The 23,570-nt window shown below is 40.3% G+C and overlaps 1 protein-coding gene across 1 annotated transcript in view; it reads right to left on the bottom strand.

Annotated features, from left to right (window-relative positions):
- The window catches only part of nt5dc1 (5'-nucleotidase domain containing 1), a 575,653-nt gene that overhangs the window by 142,935 nt on the left and 409,148 nt on the right, over positions 1 to 23,570 (bottom strand). The window contains exon 7 of the mRNA XM_043675150.1: positions 23,318 to 23,492. Coding sequence (XP_043531085.1) covers positions 23,318 to 23,492 — 175 coding nt within the window. The remainder of the gene's footprint in view (positions 1 to 23,317; positions 23,493 to 23,570) is intronic.

Here is a 23,570-nt window from a genome sequence, read left to right as displayed (position 1 = left end):
AGTCCAGAACCAGAGGGCATAGGTTTAGCGTGTGAGAGGAATGACATAAGAGAGACCCAAGGGGCAACTTTTTCACTCAGAGGGTAGTACGTGAATAGAATGAGCTGCCAGAGGAAGTGGTGGAGGCTGGTACAATTGCAACATTTAAAAGGCATTTGGATGGGTATTTGAATAGAAAGGGTTTGGAGGGATATGGGCTGGGTGTTGGCAGATGAGACTAGATTGGGTTGGGATATCTGGTTGGCATGGACGAGCTGGACCGAAGGGTCTGTTTCTGTGCTGTACATCTCGATGACTCTATGTATTTGATTACTGCATACTTAATCAAAAGATTTCCAGAATTTGACTGATAAAACATGAGTAGAAGTTCTGAGATACAAGGTTATTAAGGCACAGCAAGTATTCTTAATGCTTTCATTATATTGCATTTTATTCCTGTAAATTTGATAACACTTTACATTACTGATGATGAATCAATCATTGGAGATTAAAACTGGCAACTGGTTATCCATCACAGATTGACAAATAAACATGTCTGCCTTCGAAAAGAACAACCTCAAAGCTGCCACTGCAACTCTGACACTTTGCCGCCTAATGTTTGTGTGAATTAGTGCAACTGAAAACATTTCTTCCATTTTTAATCTGTTTTGTACTTTGCTTGACAGTGCAATACTTTTATTAAAATTGTTCCTGCAACAAATGTATTTTCTTTAAACAGTTCAGGTAGATAGCATTGTAAATATTGAGGCAGGATCAATGAAAATTTGAAAAAGAGATCTGTTCCACAGGAGGGACTGGGTCATACTCAGTATCATTACATTTTGGGGGAATATGACTCAGAGGCCTTCGGTCAATAATCCCACAGATGGTAGCTTTATTCCAAAAACAAAAAATGCTGGAAATCACAGGAGGTCAGGCATTATCCATAGGTGAGGAGGTGCCAGTTTTGGACTGGGGTGGACAAAGTTAAAAATCACACAACTTAGAAAATGTCACATGGATTGACACACTCTCACTCTCTCTCACCCTCATATGCACACATACACACCCGCACACACACATGCAAAAGTCTATGGGGTGAATTTGCATTTGCAAAATTGTATTTGCAGATTCATTCTACTTTGCTCAAAAAGCTGACAATCTGCAGGCATAGAGTCATAGAGATATACAGCACGGAAACAGATCCTTCGGTCCAACTCTTCCATGCCAACCAGATATTCTAACTTAACCTCGTCCCATTTACCAGCACTTGGCCCACATTTTCCTAAACCCTTCCTATTCATATACCCATCAGATGCCTTTTAAATGTTGCAATTGTATCAGCTTCCACCACTTCCTCTGGCAGCTCATTCCATACATACACCACCCTCTGCGTGAAAAAGTTGCCCCTCAGGTTGTTTTTGTACCTTCCCCTGCTCACCCTGAACTTATGCTCTCTCGTTCTGGACTACTCCACCTCAGGGAAAAGACTTTGTCTCTTTACCCTATCCAAGGCTCTCATGATTTTATAAACCTCTATTAGGTCACCCCTCAACCTCCGACACTCCAGGGAAAACAGCCCGAGCCTATTCAGCTACTCCCTAAAGCTCCAATCCTTTAAACTTGGCAACTTCCTTGTAAATCTTTTCTGAACCCTTTCAAATTTCACAATATCCTTCCAATGGGAAGGAGACCAGAAGTGCACATAATATTCAAAAAGCAGCCTAACCAATGTCCGGTACAGCCGCAACATGACTTCCCAACTCTGATACTCAACACTCTGACCAATAAAGGAAAGCATACCAAATGCCTTCTTCACTATCCTATCTACCTGCATCACTTTCAAGAAGGGTAGCGAATATTGTAGTGAAAAAATTCTATATTCAAAGTTTGTGAAAAGATTTGTAGTTCGGGTGCTCGTTGTTGTGGTTCTGTTCGCTGGGCTGGGAATTTGTGTTGCAGATGTTTCGTTCCCTGTGTAGGTGACATCCTCAGTGCTTGGTAGCCTCCTGTGAAGCGCTTCTGTGATCTTTCCTCCGGCATTTGTAGTGGTTTGAATCTGCCGCTTCCGGTTGTCAGTTCCAGCTGTCCGTTGCAGTGGTCGGTATATTGGGTCCAGGTCGATGTGCTTATTGATTGAATCTGTGGATGAGTGCCATGCCTCTAGGAATTCCCTGGCTGTTCTCTGTCTGGCTTGTCCTATAATAGTAGTGTTGTCCCAGTCGAATTCATGTTACTTGTCAGCTGCGTGTGTGGCTACGAAGGATAGCTGGTCGTGTCGTTTCGTGGCTAGTTGATGTTCATGGATGCGGATCGTTAGCTGTCTTCCTGTTTGTCCTATGTAGTGTTTTGTGCAGTCCTTGCTCATGAGCAAAACCAATGTAGTGTACAAAATCCCATGCAAGGGAATTGTAGATCATTAAGCCTAACATTTATGGTAGGTAGGTTATTTGAGAAGATTCTGAGATAAGATATACATGAATTTGGAAAGACAGGGTTTGAATAGGAATAGTCAGCGTGGCTTTGTTCATGGGAAATCATGCCTCACAAATTTGTTAGTGTGACCAGGAAAGTTGATGAGGACAGGGTGGTAGACATAGCCTATATGGATTTCAGTTCTGCCTTTGATAAGGTACCATATGGTGGACTGCTCTGGATAGTTAGATCACACAGAATCTAGGGGGAGCTGGCAAATTGGATACACAATTGGCTTGATGGTAGGAAGCAGAGGGTAATAGTGGAAGGATGCTTGTCAGATTGGAGGCCTGTGACGAGTGGAATGCCTTAGGGGTTGGTGCTGGTTGCTGTTTGTTATCTATATTAATGATTTCGACGAGAATGTACAAGTCATGATTACTAAGTTTGCAGTTGACACTATAATAGGCGGAATTGTTAACAGTGAGGAAAGTTATCAGAAATTGCACAGGGCCTTGATCAGCTGGGGAATGGGGCCGATAAATGGCAAGTGGAATTTAACATAGATAAGCGTGAGGTTTTATATATTAGAAAGTCAAATCAAGGTAGGAGTTTCTTGGTGAACGGCAGGGCCTTACAGAGTGCAGTGGAACAGAGGGACCTTGAAGTTCAAGTGCATGGTTCTTTGAAAATGGAGTCACAAGTAGACAGGGCAGTGAAGAAGGCTTTTGGCACACTGGCCTTCTTCAGTCAGGGCACTGAGTACTGAATTTGGGAAGTTATGCTGCAGTTGTACAAGATCTTGGTGAGGCTGCACTTAGAGTATTGTGTTCAGTTTTGATCACTTTGCTATAAGAAGGATGTTATTAAACTAGAAAGAGTGCACAAGAAATTTATGAGGATCCAGCCAGGACTCAAAGTTCTAAGCCAAAGGGAGAGATTGGACAAATTAGGACATTTAACTTTAGAGCATCGGATACTGAGGGGGATCTTATGTAAGTGTATAAGATCATGGGAGGCACAGATAGGGTGAATGCAGTGAGTCTTTTTCCCCAGGGTTGGGGAATCAAGGACTAGACGGTATCAGTTAAAGGTTAGAGGGGAGCAACTTTTTTACACAGATGGTGGTATGCATATGGAATGAGTTGCCAGTAGAAGTGGTTGAGGCGGGTACATTAACAACATTTAAAAGGCAATTGGACAAATACATGGATAGGAAAGATTTTGAAGGATATGTCCCAACTGCAGGGAAAGGGGGTTAGTGCGGATGGACCTTTTGGTTGGCATGCACCAGTTTGGGCCAAAGGGCCTGTCTCCATGCTGTAGGACACTATCATTTCATAATTGAGTGAGGCAGGGAAGAATAATTTCCCAACTTTTGTTTCAAATTGTCTTTCAATGGCATCAGCTGAATGTGTGCATGAATGGCAGAATCAGACTCAACAATAAACCCCAAACAATTGATTACCTTTCAACCTTTGAAAAAAACAGTCACATTCCCCTACTTTTGTGACACCCCTCCTTTGTTGTCTAGCTCAGTGGCACTTTCCACTTATACCTATCTAATTCCAATGACAACAATTACAACAATGGCTACTCTTCCTGACTCTGTCCTTTTATCCCATCCTCTATTCAGTTACCCCACGCTACCCCTTGCCATCATCATCTGAAAGACATAGGTTGGGGTTTTACTAGCCAATTGGTAAAGGATTGCCAACAGCACAGAGGTAATTTCTCAGTGTTATTGGAGGATGGGGGAAGCCATAGCTTTTGAAGGCCTCCAGCAGGAAAAGTAAAATTATCTTTGGCAAGTCTGGTAAATAGAATTATTTTGTAACTGCAACTGCAAGTTTTATGGTTTCACTGTGGACCTTATTTGTACTTCGGTTATGATTGTTACCATTCTCGAAATTTTAAACAGTTCAGACCAAAGTGCAATGAATATGGATATGCACTGTTCACCAATTTTAAATATAAGATACGTAATCAGTGTCTAAATACTCCACTTGGAGGCTTCTGCTTCCTCCACTTGCTAAACTTGTGCACATGATCTGCAATAAGATGTGAAATTAACTTGATCTTTAAGGAATGTAAAGTAGATGACTTAAAATCTGGCTAAGAACAGACTAATTACTGCAATTACAGACCTTCAATAGTTTGAAAAGACCTACGCTGATAATCTGTGATGGGAAAAATGTGCAGCATACGCCTACAACGAGTACATAGAACCAAGAGGCCTTACTGAACCAAAACACTTCTTTTCAACGCTTTCCGTTGTCTGAATACAGCTCTGTTTGAAGACAATTCTTTTAGCATTTGAAAGCCAGGGATCAGCCTCAGCAGATTTAGATTCCATACATTATTACACAGCCTCAATTAAAAAAAACTCTTCGCTTTTTTAAAGAGGATTTTCTTTTTCAGAGAACAACTAGAAATGCTATTGGGACACCAGCAGGTTTTATGAAATCAAAACAAGTAACAGATATTCAAGCCTGAAGTCACTGTTAGAGCGTGCAAGTCCTCGGCATGGAGTTACCCGACTGGACTGTCTCGATGGCATTTTCAAATTACATTTTGCTCATTACGCTTTAGGTATTTAGTTTTCCCTGTGCACAATTTCTTGTCACATGCACAACTAAATGACTCAAACATTTGATTCATAGGATAGTAAGAATCCACAACTCAACAAATAGAGAGAAAACAACTCAATTAGCAAATAGTGAGCATTAATGAAAATCAAAAATTGGTTAAATTCACATCAGAACATACATCATAAATAGGATGTAGCAACAGCTTGCATTAGAAAATGACCAAATCACAGCTGTCCAAATAATTAATGAGCAATTATCCAACTAAAAAAATGTGCCAAATAACAGCATTTCCTCTGTTCGAAAAGTTTTATTTTCATTATATGGCTGTGTTTATGTGAATGACCTAAGCACTTGAACTGATCGTAGATTCATAGGCTACTGATCCCAGTAATGTGGAGACGTAGGGACCAACTTATTTTGACTACTGAACCAAGGGAATGGAGTGCTACTGACTAGCATGTGCCTGCGCACGCGCGTGTGTGTGTATGTGGTGGGGTGGTGCTGTACTAATGACAGTTTCTGCATGCTGGAGAACGGACAACTTTCTGAACACGGGAATTTAAAGCAACCAGTACTTTCTGATTTGGTTTCAACAACAAAACAGAAGTTTATTATACAAGAAAAAGATAAAATACAATCAACCATTTAATACAAGTTTGAAGGATTTTGAAACATACAATAAAAATAGAATCTCATCTATCCTAGCAGCATCTTCTGACAATAATCAAACATAGAAAGAGTTTGCTTCTCTATCACATCAAAACAAAACTATTTCTTTTAATTCTGAGTCTTGAGAATTTAGCATCATCTTCGATAATTATTTCACAAGTAAACTTGGATGTTCTCAACTTTAAATATTCCCTACAGAATTCTAACCAAACATTTCTGTTCTGGAACATTCAAAATAAAATCTTTACACAGAGTTAACCTATTTCTAATAGTTTTATATTAACTTATTTTCTGAGAGAAACTCTTTCAAACATCTAATGCTAACCAGGACTTCTGCAACTAGCCATCAAAGGCTTTTCAAGTTATGGGGATTTCTCTTAAGTAAACAGAAAATTCCGGATACTTTTGAACAGAAAGCAAGCTAATACTCTTCAATGTTTACTCTGTCCATTTGTTAAACTCTCTCAATGCAAACAAATCCCTGTTGTTACCATAGGATCTTGTTCTTTCATACTGGCTGAAAACAAAGTCGTGGTTCCAAAAATAGACAGTAAAATTCCTCATATAGACAGACCAATATCTACCTTACTGTAGATACTGAAGATCTGGAACATAAACAGAAGTTGCTGGAAAAACTCAGCAAGTCAGGCAGCACCTATGGAGAGAAAGCAGAGTCAACATTTGGAGTCTAGCGACCCTTCTTCAGAATGGTTCTGAAGACTAGACTCCAAACACTGACTTTGCTTTCTCTCCTTAAATGCTGCCCGACCTGCTGAGTTCCTCCAGCAATTTCTATATGCTACTAGCTCAAAATCTAAGGTCTAAATTTAATGACGTTAATATATAAATCACACACCTTGCAAACACTTCTCATTAGATCATCAAATTTCTACTTGCCAAACCTCTAACCTCCAATTTTCCACATATCTTCTGCAGTTGGTTTGCTCTGTTGTTCTCCCCTTTCATCTTTTCTTCCTTTCTCTCAGAAATATATTTGCTGTTTTCCATTCTAGTCAGTCCACTTTTTATGGCATATCTTAGCTGTCTCCAATTCAAATGGCATAGAAATGGCCTACTGAGCACACAAGTGGCTTAGACATACATCAACAGTTCTGGCAACAGTACATCAAGCTTTTTGGATTTTTTTTAAACCAGGGTATTCTGGAATCATCCCACTGAGCTTATTTTCATCATCAACAAAAGTCTCCTTCAGTACCTTCCTCACATCCTTCATGACATTCAATGGTAAGCACGAGGAGTTCATGGATTTCTTTGTTACTCATTCTCAATCACCCTTTCACCTACGTCTTCTGTCTCTCCAAAGCCTGTCTACCACTTGTAAGACACAAGTAAGGAGTGTGACTATCCCACTTGCCTGATAAGTGCAGTGCCAACAATACTCAAAAGCTCAAAACCATTCAGCTCAAATACCTCATCCACTGCACAAGTATTCACACCCTTCACAGCAATCTGTAACATTTCCAAGATGCCCTGAAGCTACTCACCAAGCCTCCTTTAACATCACCTCCTAAACTAGTCACCTCTAAAATCTAGAAGGATGAGGGCAGTTGACAAACAAGAATACCACCCTGTGTCAGTTGCTCTCCAAACCACACACCATGCCAGTCCTTCACTGTCAGTGGGTCAAAATCCAGGAAATCTTTTCCCACCAGCACTTGGATACACCTGTGTCAGATTTTGGGGTTCACTTTAACTTTAACTTTGTGGGCGGCACGGTGGCACAGTGGTTAGCACTGCTGCCTCACAGCGCCTGAGACCCGGGTTCAATTCCCGCCTCAGGCGACTGACTGTGTGGAGTTTGCACGTTCTCCCCGTGTCTGCGTGGGTTTCCTCCGGGTGCTCCGGTTTCCTCCCACAGTCCTAAAGATGTGCAGGGTCAGGTGAATTGGCCATACTAAATTGCCCGTAGTGTTAGGTAAGGGGTAAATGTAGGGGTATGGGTGGGTTTCGCTTCGGCGGGTCGGTGTGGACTTGTTGGGCCGAAGGGCCTGTTTCCACACTGTAATGTAATCTAAAAAAAATCTAATCTAATGTTAATTGTAAGACCCAAGTCAATTACAATTATAGATTAAGTTGAGAAAGACAATATAAAGATATAGAAGCAACTTACTGCAGTTGCTGGAATCTGTACTAAAAATAAAAAATGCTAGAAATCACAGCGGGTCAGGCAGCATCCATGGAGAGAGGAAGCTAATATTTCAAGTATAGACGGCTCTTCATCAGAACATAAAGATTTACTACTCCTGAATAATCAAGACCCACTTCAAGATTCATAGATTGTTTCACAGAATTTAAGTTTATCAGAGCCAATATAAAATAATTGATTTGCAATAAGGCAACGGGCTCAGTTGATTCATTATGGAATACTGACTGTAATGCTTCATATTATTGTTTTGACTGACATCATCCTTCTATCCTCTTCACACTCTATCACTAAGAACCATCCATACTCGCCACTACTCACTGGGCACGGTTAAAGACATCCTGCATACTAATTGGCTTGTTTGCGCATGAACAGTTTATGATCAATCTTGAATCGGCTAAGGACTGACTGATTAATTTCTGACTAGTTTCTTTAAAAGTAATAATGACATCACTTCTCATAGCCTCCTCATGGCTTTCCTAAGACGTCAATTATTCACGGATAATTCCCTGTATCAATGTCATTTTATGATTTCTCACAAACATAATAGGATATTTTCCAAAATCATCTTTCCTCATGAACTCAGGATAGGAGCATTAATGCTGTCCTACTCGAGCTCATCACCTTAGAGTTGCTTAATTGATGAGAGTTCTTCATTTCGTCAAATATTTTATCAGTATCTATTAATTTCTAGAGGCCATTTGTTTGGGAGTGTGCTTTTACTACTTGCTGTTGATGTTTAGAATAGTCCCTTTTATTTTTAACACATGGTAAACCTGCATATATCCTAAAATAAAACTGTACAGACCATGTATAAAACATAAGTGTGTAAAGTCAGTATAAAATACAAGGTAGTGAGGTATGCTTATGCATTCATTCAATATACAATGTTCAGTAACAGAAATCATAAAGGATTAAGTGGTCACAATTCTAATCACACACCGTTACAGAATTTAACTCTATTCCAAAACATGATTACTTTTCTTTTTCTAAACCATTATAGATTAAAACTAGCTTAACGTAGACTGTTATTTTACCTTTTTCCCACTTCACAATATAAGCCTCATCTTCCTTTGATAATGACAACATTGGGCACTTCATAAGTCTTTAATCCTATGAACTTGCTCATTCAGCCTTGAAAGGCTGGAATTTATCATTGTTTAATATGAAACAAATTGTTTCAAGTGAAGTTGGGTTATAAACAGAGTCAACCACATGATGCACGAGTGACTAAAAATGTACAATATATGAATTAATTCCTCTCTTGTCTAATAAAGTCAAAATTATTAAATTAAAACTGACTAAAGCTACAACTTAATTAAACAATGACTTCCCAATACAAATCACATTGACTGCAGTGGTTCAAGAAGGTAGGTTATAACCACCTTCCCTAAAACAGTTGGAATAGACATCAAATGTTGAACTTTTTAACAGTGGTCACATTCCATGACTTTCTTTAATGCTTTCACTTTGCCAGACTTTCCCAAATCTTTCTATCAGCTTGTGCTTGGATTTTAATTACTCTCCAATCTTCTTCTACAGATTATGAGAGTTGATCTCACCCACGAATGGAAAATGCCAAGGTTGAGTTCTCTACACCTCAGAAAGGTGCAGACTTGAGGTACATTTGAATGAGTTTTGTAATTACAATAAAGGTACTGGATTATGGGGATCAATCATTTCAAGTGAATAGGTTGGGAAAGATTAGGGTCACACTTGCAGTTTATCTCAGGGCAGCATTACCCTTGAATATAGGGGTGACCTTTTCCCCAGTGAATAACTGACCTGTGCAATGTGCTGCTAGCTTATGCAGTGAACAATGAATTGCTACATTCCATAATCCTTAGTAAGACCATAAGGAATAGGAACAGGAGTAGGCTGGTTGCTCCCTTCAGCCTGTTCCAACATTCAATGGGACCCTGGCTGATGCGTCACTCCTCACATCTACTTTCCTGTCCTTTCCCCATAATTCGTGATTTCCCCAAATAATCAAGAATCTATCTCAGCCTTAAATATACCTAAGGACTCTACTCCAAAGCTCTGTGGTAAGGTGTTTCAAAGGCTCTCAACCCTCTGAAAGAAGAAAGTCCTCCTTATCTCAGTCTTAAACTGGCGAGTGCTGGTCCTCTTTCTACTGGGGCATATATCATTTCTTCCAGAAGTAGATTTTGCACAATGTTAACCAGGGCCAATGCGAACTCATGGATCAGCTTTAATCAGCGAGTAGAATCCCTGAAGGAATTGACCAAGTGTTACCTCTCTTAACTGGTCTGGGTTTATAATCTGTTTTTCACTACTCCCATAATGAGTGGGGGCCTCACAGTTGTGTGGAATACATTGGATAAATCAAGAGGTTATTTGTGCACATAATTTACATCATAAGCAAAAATAATCTTTCCGCAAAAGTAATCGAATTATAAAAAATAGGCTTAGTATTGCATCCTGCCATACTTTTGATTTTGTTTAGAAAAAGCTGATGAATCAGAGCTTCTTGACGAGGGGTTCCGTACATTCAATTTTACTGTTGGACTGTGCTAACCAGAACTGCAGGTACATCTGCTCTTTCCATCATTAACATGACTCTGCAGTCATTTCTGTTCCATACATTATTCATCAGAACACAATGTGACTTCCTCCCCTGGAGAGGTGCCCTACTTCATAGGAGAACCAGAAACTGACAAAAAACATCACATTTATGATTGATGGATTTAAGAGGCATGTAACTCGAGGATGAAAAATACCATAACATTGTTGGTGTACTTAGAGGCAGCATTGCCACAAGTGTTTCACAAATGTATTTGTTTTTTTCAGAAACACAGAGCACAATGCGTTCAATTGCACTGAATGCATGATCTTAGCTCATGAAACTGACTGCCTTTTCTCATTAAAGGAACAGGATCTTTTCTAGACAATTTTTCAGAATACAGCCAGAATTACTGTATAACTTTAATGGACGGATGATGAAAAACCTGCAGACTAGGGGTAGACTTAGGAGTAGACATACCGGGAAAACTTTCTGCTGGAGTTTGCCTATCTACAATTGGTGATAAAGTGGGGGAAACCCCAGAGAAATGGTATGGCAGCCACTTATTATTCTATTTCTGTCATCTCCCACTGAAGGGGAGCCAGTGCAAATTACTGGTGCCGGACCTTTGTATTTTACTGGCCATTTGATTGATATGTTCATCTTGAATTTTCTTCTTATAATCTAACTGGTCCAAGGAAAGAAACATGCCCTGCCTCAGTTTGACTAATCTATAGTGATCATATAATGTCAGCCTTCAATGTACACAAGCAAGGTTTAGCCTGTGGGAATACATGATCAGAGCATTGGGCGAGTACTTTCTGTAATGGCAGACTTGTGCTGATCTGATATTCACCTCAACTTCATTGGTGTAGGTCCCAGGTCTCTATCTCATTTGGACAGACTCACTCTCCATAAATTCTCTTGTTCTTTGATAAATGTTTTATTTTTTTCAATTGATATTTATGAACAGAGATCTTGGTTCAATCTGTGTGGAAATAATTGCAGAAGGTTTGGTCTCAGTTTGCCCATGGACTCCACTATATTCCAGAGTAACTAACTAATCCCACTTAATCCTTCCCTCCAACTCCTCCGACAGACTGACGCAGACAAGTGTTTTAATTCTATTGTCAGCCTGAGGAGTAGCCCAAATGCTACATATTCCAGTGGTTGGAATGACAAAGCTGAATCATAGAAATTGCCATTTGGCCAAACTAGTCCATACTATAGAGCAACAGAGATGTACAGCACGAAAACAGACTTTTCGGTCCAACTCATCCATGCTGGTCAGATATCCTGAATTAATCTAGTCTCATTTGCCACCCTTCCCATGGATCCATCCAGATGTCTTTTAAATGTTGTACTTGTACCAGTCTCCACCACCTTCTCTAACAGCTCATTCCATACATGCACCACTCACTGCATTAAAAAAATGCCCTTTCGGTCCCTTTTAAATCTTTCCCATCTCACCTTAAACTTATGCCTGCTAGTTTTGGATTCCCTCACCCTGGGGAAAAATCTTGGCTATTCACCCTATCCATGCCCGTCATGATGTTAGAAACTTCTATCATGTCACCCCTCAGCCTCTGATGCTCCAGAGTAAATTGCCCCAGCATGTAGGCAAGCACGCACACACTCTCTCTCCCTCTCCCCCTCCCCCCCACCCCCATCCCCACACAAAGAAGTCTATGGGATGAATTTGCATTTGCAGATACATTCTATTTTGCTCAAAAAGTACACAATCTATAGGAAATCTGTCCATGTGACATTTTATCAATTCCTGTTTTGAAAATAGAACCGGTCTGACTCAAGGTTGGGATATGGACAGACTGTAACCTCACACCTTTAATGTATTGTCTGAGTTGAGATGTCACTTTTTTAAAAATGTTGATAAAATCTTAAGGATTTTATCTTGGGATTGTGACTTGAAACTAGTTCTGGGATTTACACATTAATCAAACGAAACCTGCATCCCCATTCTAAGCGATTAAATACTTTAACAGCAATCTAGGTTTGTTCAATCCATCACATCAGTTGTATGACACTTTGATCTTTTATTTTAAATTCTGTGTCCTATGATCCTGCACACTAGCTACCTGATGAAGGAACAATGCTCTAGAAATTTATTAGATTAGATTAGATTCTCTACAGTATGGAAACAGGCCCTCTGGCCCAACGAGTCCACGCCGACCCTCCAAAGAGTAACCCACCCAGACCCATTCCCCTACCCTATATTTTCCCCTGACTAATGTACCTAAAATGATGGGCAATTCACCTGACCTTCACATCTTTGGATTGTGGGAGGAAACTGGAGCACCCGGAAGAAACCCACGCAAATACAGGGAGAAAGTGCAAACTCGGGAATCGAACCCGTGTTCCTGGTGCTCTGAGGCAGAAGTGCGAACCACTGAGCCCCAATACATAACTTTCAAATAAACCTGTTGGACGATAACTGGCTGTTGTGTGATTTTTAACTTTCTCCAGCCTGTTCAGCCTCTCTCTATAGTCAAACCCTCCAACCCTGGCAATATCCTTGCCAGTGTTTATGTTTTTCATGATAGTCATCTCATGTGACTGCCCTATATGCCTTCAAACATATCTTTTTCAACTACCTATCCAATCTCTTACATATGAACCTAAAATGTACATGGTAGGATATGAATAGTAGTTGGACTTCAGATCATGTATGAACATCTGCTCATCAGTATTCTTTGCATATTTATTTTCACCTTTAACATTGGCTAGTTGCCAGTTATGATATTCAAAAACTTTTGATTGGAAAAATCTTGGAAAATTCTCTCTGTCTAATTGACTTTAGTAAGAGCAAAAAAAGTGTTCATACTCTCACCATCCATGTATGAGGTCATAAATCAAAGATTTACTGTGAAACAAACTTGACTCTCATGCAAATATCTGGTTAGTAATGTACTGATTTGATGGGTGGGTGTACTGTTTAGTTTATGGGTATTAATGAATCTGTAAACCAGTGAGTTGACTTTAGTAGACAGACATTGATCTAATGATGTGGAGCAGTCTGACTTTCAGGGGAACCATATAAAATTGCATTAGAGTTACAGGACAGAAATAGGTCATTTGGTTTTTAATCCTCCAAATAAGCATCTTTCATTCTATTCATCTTTTCATGCTATCCCTGCATTCCTCTCTCCCTCATGTCCTTATCTAGCTTCCTCTTTAATGCACCACCAATTCCATTAACCACCCTATAGGATAGAGCATATGTTAAAAGCCTATATTACCTTCCACTGTACTTTTGACTGCAATTAGAAAGGTAAAACCATAACTATACCGTTGTCACAAATAGGGAGGAACATTTTGGAAAAATTATGCAAAGATGTTATACAAAAGCTGTGAAGCACAGAAGGTATCTAAAAATGCTAAAAATACAAGATTTTTTTAAGTGGTCAAGAGTGAATGAATAAATTATACAGGATTGAGCACACTGAATATATGCAGAAAAATATTTGCAAATATATAGCAAGGCAAATTGAAAAACTCAACAGAACTGTTTTTCAGACTGGAGGCCTGTTGACCAGTCGAGTACCACAAGGATCGGTGCTGGGTCCACTACTTTTTGTCATTTATATAGATGATATGGATGTGAGCGTAAGAGGTATAGCTAGTAAGTTTGCTGATGACACCAAAATTGGAGCTGTGGTGGACAGCGAAGAAGGTTACCTCAGATTACAACAGGATCTTGATCAGATGGGCCAATGGGTTGAGAAGTGGCAGATGGAGTTTTTTTTGATTAGATTAGATTCCCTGCAGTGTGGAAATAGGCCCTTCGGTCCAACCAGTCCACACTGACCCTCCGAAGAGCAACACACCCAGACCCATTTCCCTCTGATTAATGCACCCAACACTATGGACAATTTAGCATGGCCAATTCACCTAACCTGCACATCTTTGGACTGTGGGAGGAAACCGGAACACCCGGAGAAAACCCACGCAGACACGAGGAGAATGTGCAAACTCCACACAGTCACCTGAGGCTGGAATCGAACCTGAGACCCTGGTGCTGTGAGGCAGCAGTGCTAACCACTGAGCCACTGTGAGTTTAATTTAGAGAAATGTGAGGTGCTGCATTTTGGGAAAGCAAATCTTAGCAGGGTTATCGACTTAATGGTAAGGTCCTAGGGAGTGTTGCAGAACAAAGAGACCTTTGGAGTCCAGGTTCGTAGCTCCTTGAAAGTGAAGTCGCAGATAGATAGGATAGTGAAGGTGGCATTTGGTATGCTTTCCTTTATTGGTCAGAGTATTGAGTATAGGAGTTGGGAAGTCATGTTGTGGCTGTACAGGACATTGGTTAGGCCACTGTTGGAATATTGCTTGCAATTCTGGTCTCCCATCAGAAAGATGTTGTGAAATTTGAAAGGGTTCAGAAAAGATTTAAAAGGATGTTGCCAGGGTTGAAATATTTGAGCTATAGGGAGAGGTTGAATAGGCTGGGCGTCAGAGGCTGAGGAGTGACCTTATAGAGGTTTATAAAATCATGAGGGGCTTGAATAGGATAAATAGACAAAGTCTTTTCCCTGGGGTGGGGGAGTTTAGAACTAGGTTTAGGGTGAGAGGGGAAAGATATAAAACAGACCTAAGAGGCAACTTTTTCATTCAGAGGGTTGTACATGTATGGGATGAGCTGCCAGAGGAAGTGGTGGAGGCTAGTACAATTGCAACATTTAAAAGGCATTTGGATGGGTATATGAATAGGAAGGGTTTGGAGGGATATGGGCCAGTTGCTGGCAGGTGGGACTAGGTTGGGTTGGGATATCTGGTCGGCATGGACGAGTTGGACCAAAGGATCTGTTTCCGTGCTGTACATCTCTATGACTCTACGAATCTATGGTCAAGCATGAACAACAAGCTACTCTTAGATCAGGATGAAGTAACAGATAAACTGGTGATGGCAGTGATTTCGGAAAAACTTATAGAATACTCATCATTACAACTTTATAGATATTAAGTATTTGACAGCATATGGAGAGGAGGAATACAGTATATCTGGAGTTCTGTCAGTGTATTCCCAGCAAATTTAAGAAACATCTTAAGTGATGAGTTGATAGGACACTGATGGAATAACCCAGATCATCAAGTAATAAAGCCACAATTAATTCTGCACGAAAAGAATAGATTGGATTATTCTCATTATGTAGCAAGACTTTTTACATAACTGATTTGTGAATTAAAGTGACCTTATATCAACATCAAAAACAGATTTGCACAAACTGATTAACTATGCACGTGCAGCATAGACCAATTGGATTACAGATAAGATTTACTTATACAGTGCCTTTAGTATAATAAAACATTGCAAAACACCTCTCAAGGGACATAATAAGACAATATAGAATTGAAAATCAAATAACGAGATGACAAAAAGTTTGGTCAAAAATACCATAAAGTATGGGAGTTGAATGAGGCTATGTGGCCTATCAAATCTGCTCCACGATTCAATGACGGCTGCTATGTTTCTCAATCCCATTCTCCTGCCTTCTCCCCATAACCATTGATTCCCTTACTGATCAAAAACCTATCTATCTCTATCTTAAATGACGTGGCCTCCACAGCCTTCTGTGGCAATGAGTTTCACCCTCTGATGAAGAGATGCCTCTTTACCTCACTTCCAAAGGATTGTCCCTTCAGTCTGAGGCTGTGCCCTCAGGTCCGAGACTTACCTACTGGTGCAAGTATCTTCTTCACATCTACTCCATCCAGACTTCTCAGTATTCTGTAATTTTCAATGAGAGTCCCCATCATCCTTCTAAACTCCATCGGGCACAGACCCAGAGTCCTGAACCATTCGTCATATGACAAACCTTTCTTTCCTGGGATCATTCATTCATGTGAACCTCATCTGGACCCCCTTTCAAGGCCAGTACATCCTTCCTTAGATACTGGACCCAAATCTGCTCACAATATTCCAAGTATGGTCTGACCAGAGCCTTATACAGCCTCAGAAGGACATCCTTACACTTGTATTCTTGTACTCTCAAAATGAAAGCTAACATTGGCATTTGTAGCTTTAAATGGCTGTCTTAAAGGAGTATTATGAGGTGTAGGGTGTGAGGTGTAGGAGACTATTATAGAGCTTGAGGTCTCGGCAACTGAAGACAGAATTATGAATTGTTGAGCAATTTGATTTCAGCAATGCCTAGGAGGCCAAAATTTGATAAAAGCAGGCATGTAAAAGGATTGCAGAGCTGACGAGGATTACAAAAATGGGGAGTGCTGAGGCTTTAAAGTAATTTGAACACATTGATGCAAATTTTAATCTTGGGGCTTTTTTTTAAATGAAAGCCATTGCAGGTTAGCAAGAACATTAATGATCACAGAATGGAACTTGCTGTGAACTTTGACGTGAGCAGCAGAAATCACTGCAGGTAGAAATTGGGAAATCAGGCAGGAGAGCATTAGAATCGTCAGGTTTAGAAGAAAGAAAGACAGGAACAAAAGTTTGAGTGCGGAAGAACGAAACGGTGTGAAGTCAGGTGGCGAGGTACAAGCAGGTGGTTTTAGTGATAGTTCAAATAGGAGTTTGGAAGTTCATCAGGGTTGCAAACAGACTGGCTTAATCTCAGGCTGTTGCCAGGGAGAGCAGAGAATGGAGTTTGGAGAATGAACCAAAAATAACAGTTTAGTCTTCATAGCATTAAGTGGAGGAGACTTATGCTCATCCAGCACTGGATATCAGATATGCAGTCTGATAATGTGGCAATGGTGGAGTCATTGGAGAGGTCATGGCATGGTACAGTGGGGTGTCATCAGTATACATGTTGAAACTAATACTGTGCTTTTGGACGATGCTGCCAAGAGGAACAATGTAGATGAAAAATAGGAGTTGTCAAAGATAGATATTTGAAACCAGGAGCTGGAGTATGCCATTCAGTTCTTCAAGTCTGCTCCACCAGAGCAGGAGAGACAGTGAATGAGAGAGAGAGTGAGAGAGAGAGTGAGTGAGAGTGAGAGTGAGAGTGAGAGGACAGAGAAACACTGTTTAACATGGGGATTAGAGGGTAGTCATCAATTTAGTGGGATTAGGGTTAGGGGAGAGAAGGCGAGTCTCATGGAAAAGATGAACTTGGAATGGGCCTGAAAAGAGATAGCAAAGAAATTAGACAAAGATATGAGCTTATTTCTTGGGCAATGGGGATCGTAAGAGGGAGCATAACCAAGTGGGCTAGTAGAGAGGAGGGACGTAGCACACAGCTGATCTGATGGTCTCAAACTGAGTGACAAATAAATTCTTCACACTAACAGAATGTGAGGCTGGAGGAACAGGAGATAGGGATTCAATAAAACAGATGGCAGTACAGAAAAGGGCTTTGCGTTCCGTGAAACAAAAACAAAGGCTATATTATTTGGAAAGAATCTGGAAAATGTACACAATACAGTCTGAGTCTACGCAGTTGAACAGGTGAAAATGTTTGCATACACTGTTAGGTTAGTGTCGGAGAATTTGAGTTGAGAAGAAGACATCAAAAGAAGTTAAAAATCACACATCACCAGGTTATAGTCCAACAGGTTTAACTGGAAGCACACTAGCTTTCGGAGCGACGCTCCTTCATCAGGTGATAGTGGAGGGCTCAATCCTAACACAGAATTTATAGCAAAAATTTACAGTGTGATGTAACTGAAATTATACATTGAAAAATTGATTGTATGTTAAGCCTTTCATCTGTTAGTATATAGTGATAGTTTCACTTCTTTCATGTGTAAATCACAAAACCTTTTTTTAAAAGTTGCATTCTCGGGTTAGCTGTTAACAAAGGTGATGGCTAGACAATATGTCTAGCTTCGACACCTTCAACATATTGTCTAGCCATCACCATTGTTAACAGCTAACCCGAGAATGCAACTTTTAAAAAAAGGTTTTGTGATTTACACATGAAAGATGTGAAACTATCACTGTATTCTAACAGATGAAAGGCTTAACAGACAATCAATTTTTCAATGTATAATTTCAGTTACATCACACTGTAAATTTTTGCTATAAATTCTGTGTTACGATTGAGCCCTCCACTATCACCTGATGAAGGAGCGTCGCTCCAAAAGCTAGTGTGCTTCCAATTAAACCTGTTGGACTATAACCTGCTGTTGTGTGATTTTTAACTTTGTTCACCCCAGTCCAATACCGGCATCTCCAAATCATCAAAAGAAGTATTAGAGTTGCTTCAGTTTCTTTTGAAAGGTTAAACAGAGTATGCAAGACTAAAGACATTCTGGTAAAAACTAAAAGTTAAAATTAATGGAACAATGGATATCCCTATACTATCATGCAGTTCTTAATGGTGGAGCATAAAATGTCAACAAACAAAACACACCAACAGCAGAGATTAAATGGTAGATCGAAATATGGGATTAGCTAAAATGCAAGCATGATACAATAAAAACATGACTTGGACAAGAAACACTACTTTAACTGAAAATCCAAGAAAACTGACTAATGATAAAAAATGGGACTATTGAACAGGTTTCAGTAACAGATGCTGTAGTCAGATGGCAAGTTAGGCACCTTTTCTCTGTAGTGTCTTTTTTTAAGATTAGATTCCCTACGGTATGGAAACAGGCCCTTCGGCCTGAACGAGTCCACACTGACACTCCAAAGAGTAACCCACCCAGATCCATTCCACTACCCTATATTTACCTCTGCACCTAACTCTACGGGCCTGCACATCTTTGGATTATGGGTGGAAACCGGAGCACCCGGAGTTTTCTTAACATTGCTCTCACAGCATTGCTTTGGCAATGGAGTGACATGAGTGTTTCCAACTTTATTTGAATAGCAATTAATGCCCAAATTAATGCTGTAAACTGCTACTTGCTGAAGCATCACATTTCATAAAATATTTTGACTTCAGATTTTTTTCACCTAATGTGCTGCATTCAAACCTGATCTAGCTTTGAAAGAATATTTTAACATATCGTGTCATTTAGTTCCAAAGATTTGAGAGACAGTTTCAAGGATGAGATCCAGATGGAAGCCATGCTACTGTTTAAAAGCATTATTTTTGAAATTTTACATCAAATGTGTTTCCTTGAAAAAATGACATTTGGAATCAGATCAAAAAGTGTGACAGAATAACAGAAAGCCCCAGTACAAATATTTTTGACCATAGAGTTGGTTCACTGTTTTCACTAATCACTGCTAATGAATGTCATGTGAGAAGGATGAAGGTTACAACATATTTTTGCGAACAGGGATACTGTCATTGACATCATCAAGGCTAAAGCATAGTTTACAGAAGTTCAGAATCTTTTTTCTGGCAATAGTTATATCATTTGTGGTTCCCAAGATCACTCTGCCAATTATCATGTTTTTTTTAAAAGAAAATTTGGAAGGATTGAGAAGTCAAATGCTTACAGTAAAAATTCCACTGTTGGCAATAATAAGAGGTTGGGAAACAGTGGTGGTTATTCAGAATGGGTCAACAATCAAGTGTCCCAATTCTAGACATATTTTAATGGTATGGAAATTCTGCAGATGTGTGAAAAAATCAAATTTAATGTCAATAACAAGTTGAATTTGGACTGAAAGTTTCATGCAGGTTAGTAAGTTGTGCAACAACATGACTTGCCTGACACAAATGCTGACAAATAATCAGGAGGATGGATAAGTTGAGTACGTATAGAAAAGTTTTAGATCAGCTGAATGTTCTTTAAAAAAAATCGGAGGTTTGTTTCCCCAGCACTATAGAGTTCCTGAGCAAAACTCAGGCCACTCTCAAATTAACATGTCCCATATAATCGCTGAAACTCAAAAATTACCTTCTACATACAATCTGAAACTGTCTCACAGTGATGAGGAGACACAATCTAGCAAGCTTCCATAGAAATACAGATGTGACCTTTATTTAAAAAAACAATTAGATTCTGTTTGGATATAAAATTGAGAGCACTTTCAATATTACACAAAAATATAACAGATTCTAAATAACTGATTTTATAGAAACTAAGACCATAAGGCAGAATCTCGCTTTTTCTTTTGGGAGTGTTTTTCATGACAAGGCCTAGCGAACTTTATGTTACGAAACCTGCCTTATTGTTTAAATAGTCAACCCTAACGGTTAACAGAGCAGAAATTGTCAAGACACATGGGTCTGCTGTCCATCACTTGCTTGTCACCCCTTATGAAAAGAGTCAAAGAGATGTACAGCATGGAAACAGACCCTTCGGTCCAACTTATCCATGCCAACCAGATATCCCAGATTAATGTAGTCCCATTTACCAGCATTTGGCCCATATCCTTCTAAACCTTTCCTATTCAGATATGCATCCAAATGCCTTTTCAATGTTATATTACACCAGTCTCCACTATTTCATCTGACAGCTCATTCCATACATGCACCACCTTCTGCGTGGAAAAGTTGCCGTTTAAGTATCTTTTAATCTTTTTCATCACACCTTAAACCTACGCCCTCTATTTATGGACTGACTCTGATTGTTCCAAGTGGCCAACTGTTTGCTTTCAAGCCCCTGGATTGGTATCGGAGGTGACCCATGACTTACTATGCTGGGATGCCTTAGGGAAGGCTATCTCATTTGACTTCACTAAGGTCTGCTGACAACTATGATAAACTGCCTTCTATTGTGTCTGCAGACAATGGCACAGCAACAGTAATATCTCTTGCTGAAGGGTGCAAAATGCACAAAGACAGGGCATGATAATACAAGGAGAAAGTGAGGACTGCAGATGCTGGAGATCAGAGCTGAAAATGTGTTGCTGGAAAAGCGCAGCAGGTCAGGCAGCATCCAAGGAGCAGGAGAATCGACGTTTCGGGCATGAGCCCTTCTTCAGGAAACTTCTTCATGATAATACAAGATAGAGTTGCATTGAGCATCTAGGAGGCTCAGAGTGAGTGAGCACCATGACAATGAGTGAAGAGCCCAGAGCTACAGCCTGGTCCAGTCCATGAGCCGGGTGCATGGCCCTGAGCATGCACTGTCTTTGTAGCAGCACTGCAATGATAGTTTTTGGAGCAGCCCAAGATGCAGCATTGAAGTGCAGATGTGTCCTCTCAATGAATCAGAAAAGTGGAATGTGGATTTATAGCAACTGACACATGTCAGATGCTAATGTCCATAGATGTGGGGTGCATGTGAACAACGCCCACTGAGTGTACCCTGAGACTTCAGTGCTTAGTTTCCAACATGGAGGTCACTTCAAATGAGCAGTGAGCTAAATCTGCCATGTGCTCGCACTGGTTTCCTTGTCAAGTTTTCCTGACATCTAACTTGTTTGGCAACTTTGGTAAGATGGCAAGCTGAATATTAATGAGGTGGATTGTACTTTTGACAAGCCATTTAACAAGCTATAACAACTATCCATTGGCATCTTGCCACTCTCTAATGAAAAACTTGCCTTGCTGCTTGCCCATGCCTGTTCTGAAAAGCATTAAAAATGATGAGATTTGTTGCTATTATCAAGCTAGGTCATGCCTCCTTGTTTTGCCACATATCCCACATTACAAAGACCTCTGTAAGATTGTGCCTTTGACTTATATGGACAGACCATTAATGACTATACCAGTCTAAGAGGTCTTTGTCTAGGTTGGCCACCTATATCCACTACAAATTCACCAAATCGCAGTTACCTTGACTATGTATCCTCACACTCTGCTTCCTGTAAAGACTATATCCTGTTCTTCCTGTAAAGACTATATCCTTCGTCTCTGTCACATCGGTTCCAATGATGTCAGCTTCTACAGTGGGGCCTCTGAAATTTCCACTTTTTTCCTCAACCAAGAATTCACGACCACCATGGTTAACAAGGCCCTCAGTCATGACCATACCACCTCCCATACATCAACCCTCACTCCCTCTCTTCCTTCCCACAACAGTGATAGGGACCCCTAATCCTAACTTGCCACCCCACCAATATACACATTCAAAGGATCATAAGCCATCACTTCTGCCACCTTCAGCAGGATGCCACCACTAGATTCAAATTCCCCTCTCCTCCCTTGTCAGCATTACACAAGGTACGCTCTCTGCAGGACATCTTGGTCCACTTCCCAACACCTCCTCACACCTTCTCTTGCAATCACAGACTGTGTAATACCTGCCTGTTCAATTCCTCCCTCCACACTATCCAAGGCCCCAGGTACACCATCCAGATGAAGCAGTGATTTACCTGCACTTCACTTAACCTAGTCTATTGTATTTGCTCCTCACAATGTGGTACCCTCTGCATTGGGAAGACGAAACATAGATTGATTGACTGCTTTGCAGAACTCCTACATTCTGTCTGCAAAAATGACGCTAAGCTTCTGGTCGCCTGCTACTTCAACATACCATTGTGTTCCCTGGCTAACATCTGTGCATTGGGCTTGCTGTAGTGTTTCAGCGAAGCTCAGCACAAGCTAGAAGAATGACATGCGACTGTCCTCATGCTGACCCGGCAGCTTTCAGGAGTCAAAATCAAGTTTAATAATGTCGGGGCCTGAGCACATTTCCCCATGTCCTAACCCTAACCCCCAACACACCAGGCTTTGTCATCACATGGGCTACCACCACAAACAATCCATTGCCAGCTATTATTAGTCTCCATTAGCAGCTATTGATTCTCCCAGACTGATCTTTACCCATTGCTTTGTCTGCCCAACTGTTGTTCTTTCTCTCTGGGCTCCATGTCTACCTTTTGTTTGCTCCTGCCCTCCTCCCACCTCTGTCTTCAGGATATATACCTCGCTACAATCAGTTCTCAAAGGGTCACCGGACCCAAAAATGTTGACTCTGCTTTCTCTCTACTGATGTTGCCAGACCAGCAGCTTCTATTTTTGTTTTTGATTTCCAGTATCTGCAGTTCTTTGGTTTTTTATCAGTTGCCTGTCCAGTCCCAGCCTTTGCCCTTCACATTTCTGGACATCAATTTATTAATTAGTAGCCATCATCTGTTTCCTTCTAACCTTTATTTAATGTTATCTTTGTTTAACATACTTGTTGTGCTTTTGCACTCACCCGAGAATGTGTTCACAGAGCAGTCGGCAGTAGTCACTATGGGAGCTGGTAATTAACAGCAGCACTTTCCCAGCATTCTTCAGTTTCCTCAGCCAATCTTTCACTGATTCAGAACAACGCAGTAGGTATTTCCCTGGATCTTTTTTCACTGATGGAAAATATATTCCAGAGTCTTCTGTATTGATAAAAAAGAAACAGACAAATGTCTGACAATGTTTGATACCATGTCTTGCAATGAATTTCAAAGCATATT

The sequence above is a fragment of the Chiloscyllium plagiosum genome, chromosome 3, assembly GCF_004010195.1.
Source record: "Chiloscyllium plagiosum isolate BGI_BamShark_2017 chromosome 3, ASM401019v2, whole genome shotgun sequence".
In the NCBI taxonomy this organism is placed as follows: Eukaryota; Metazoa; Chordata; class Chondrichthyes; order Orectolobiformes; family Hemiscylliidae; genus Chiloscyllium; species Chiloscyllium plagiosum.
This window is presented reverse-complemented; position numbering and strand designations above follow the sequence as displayed.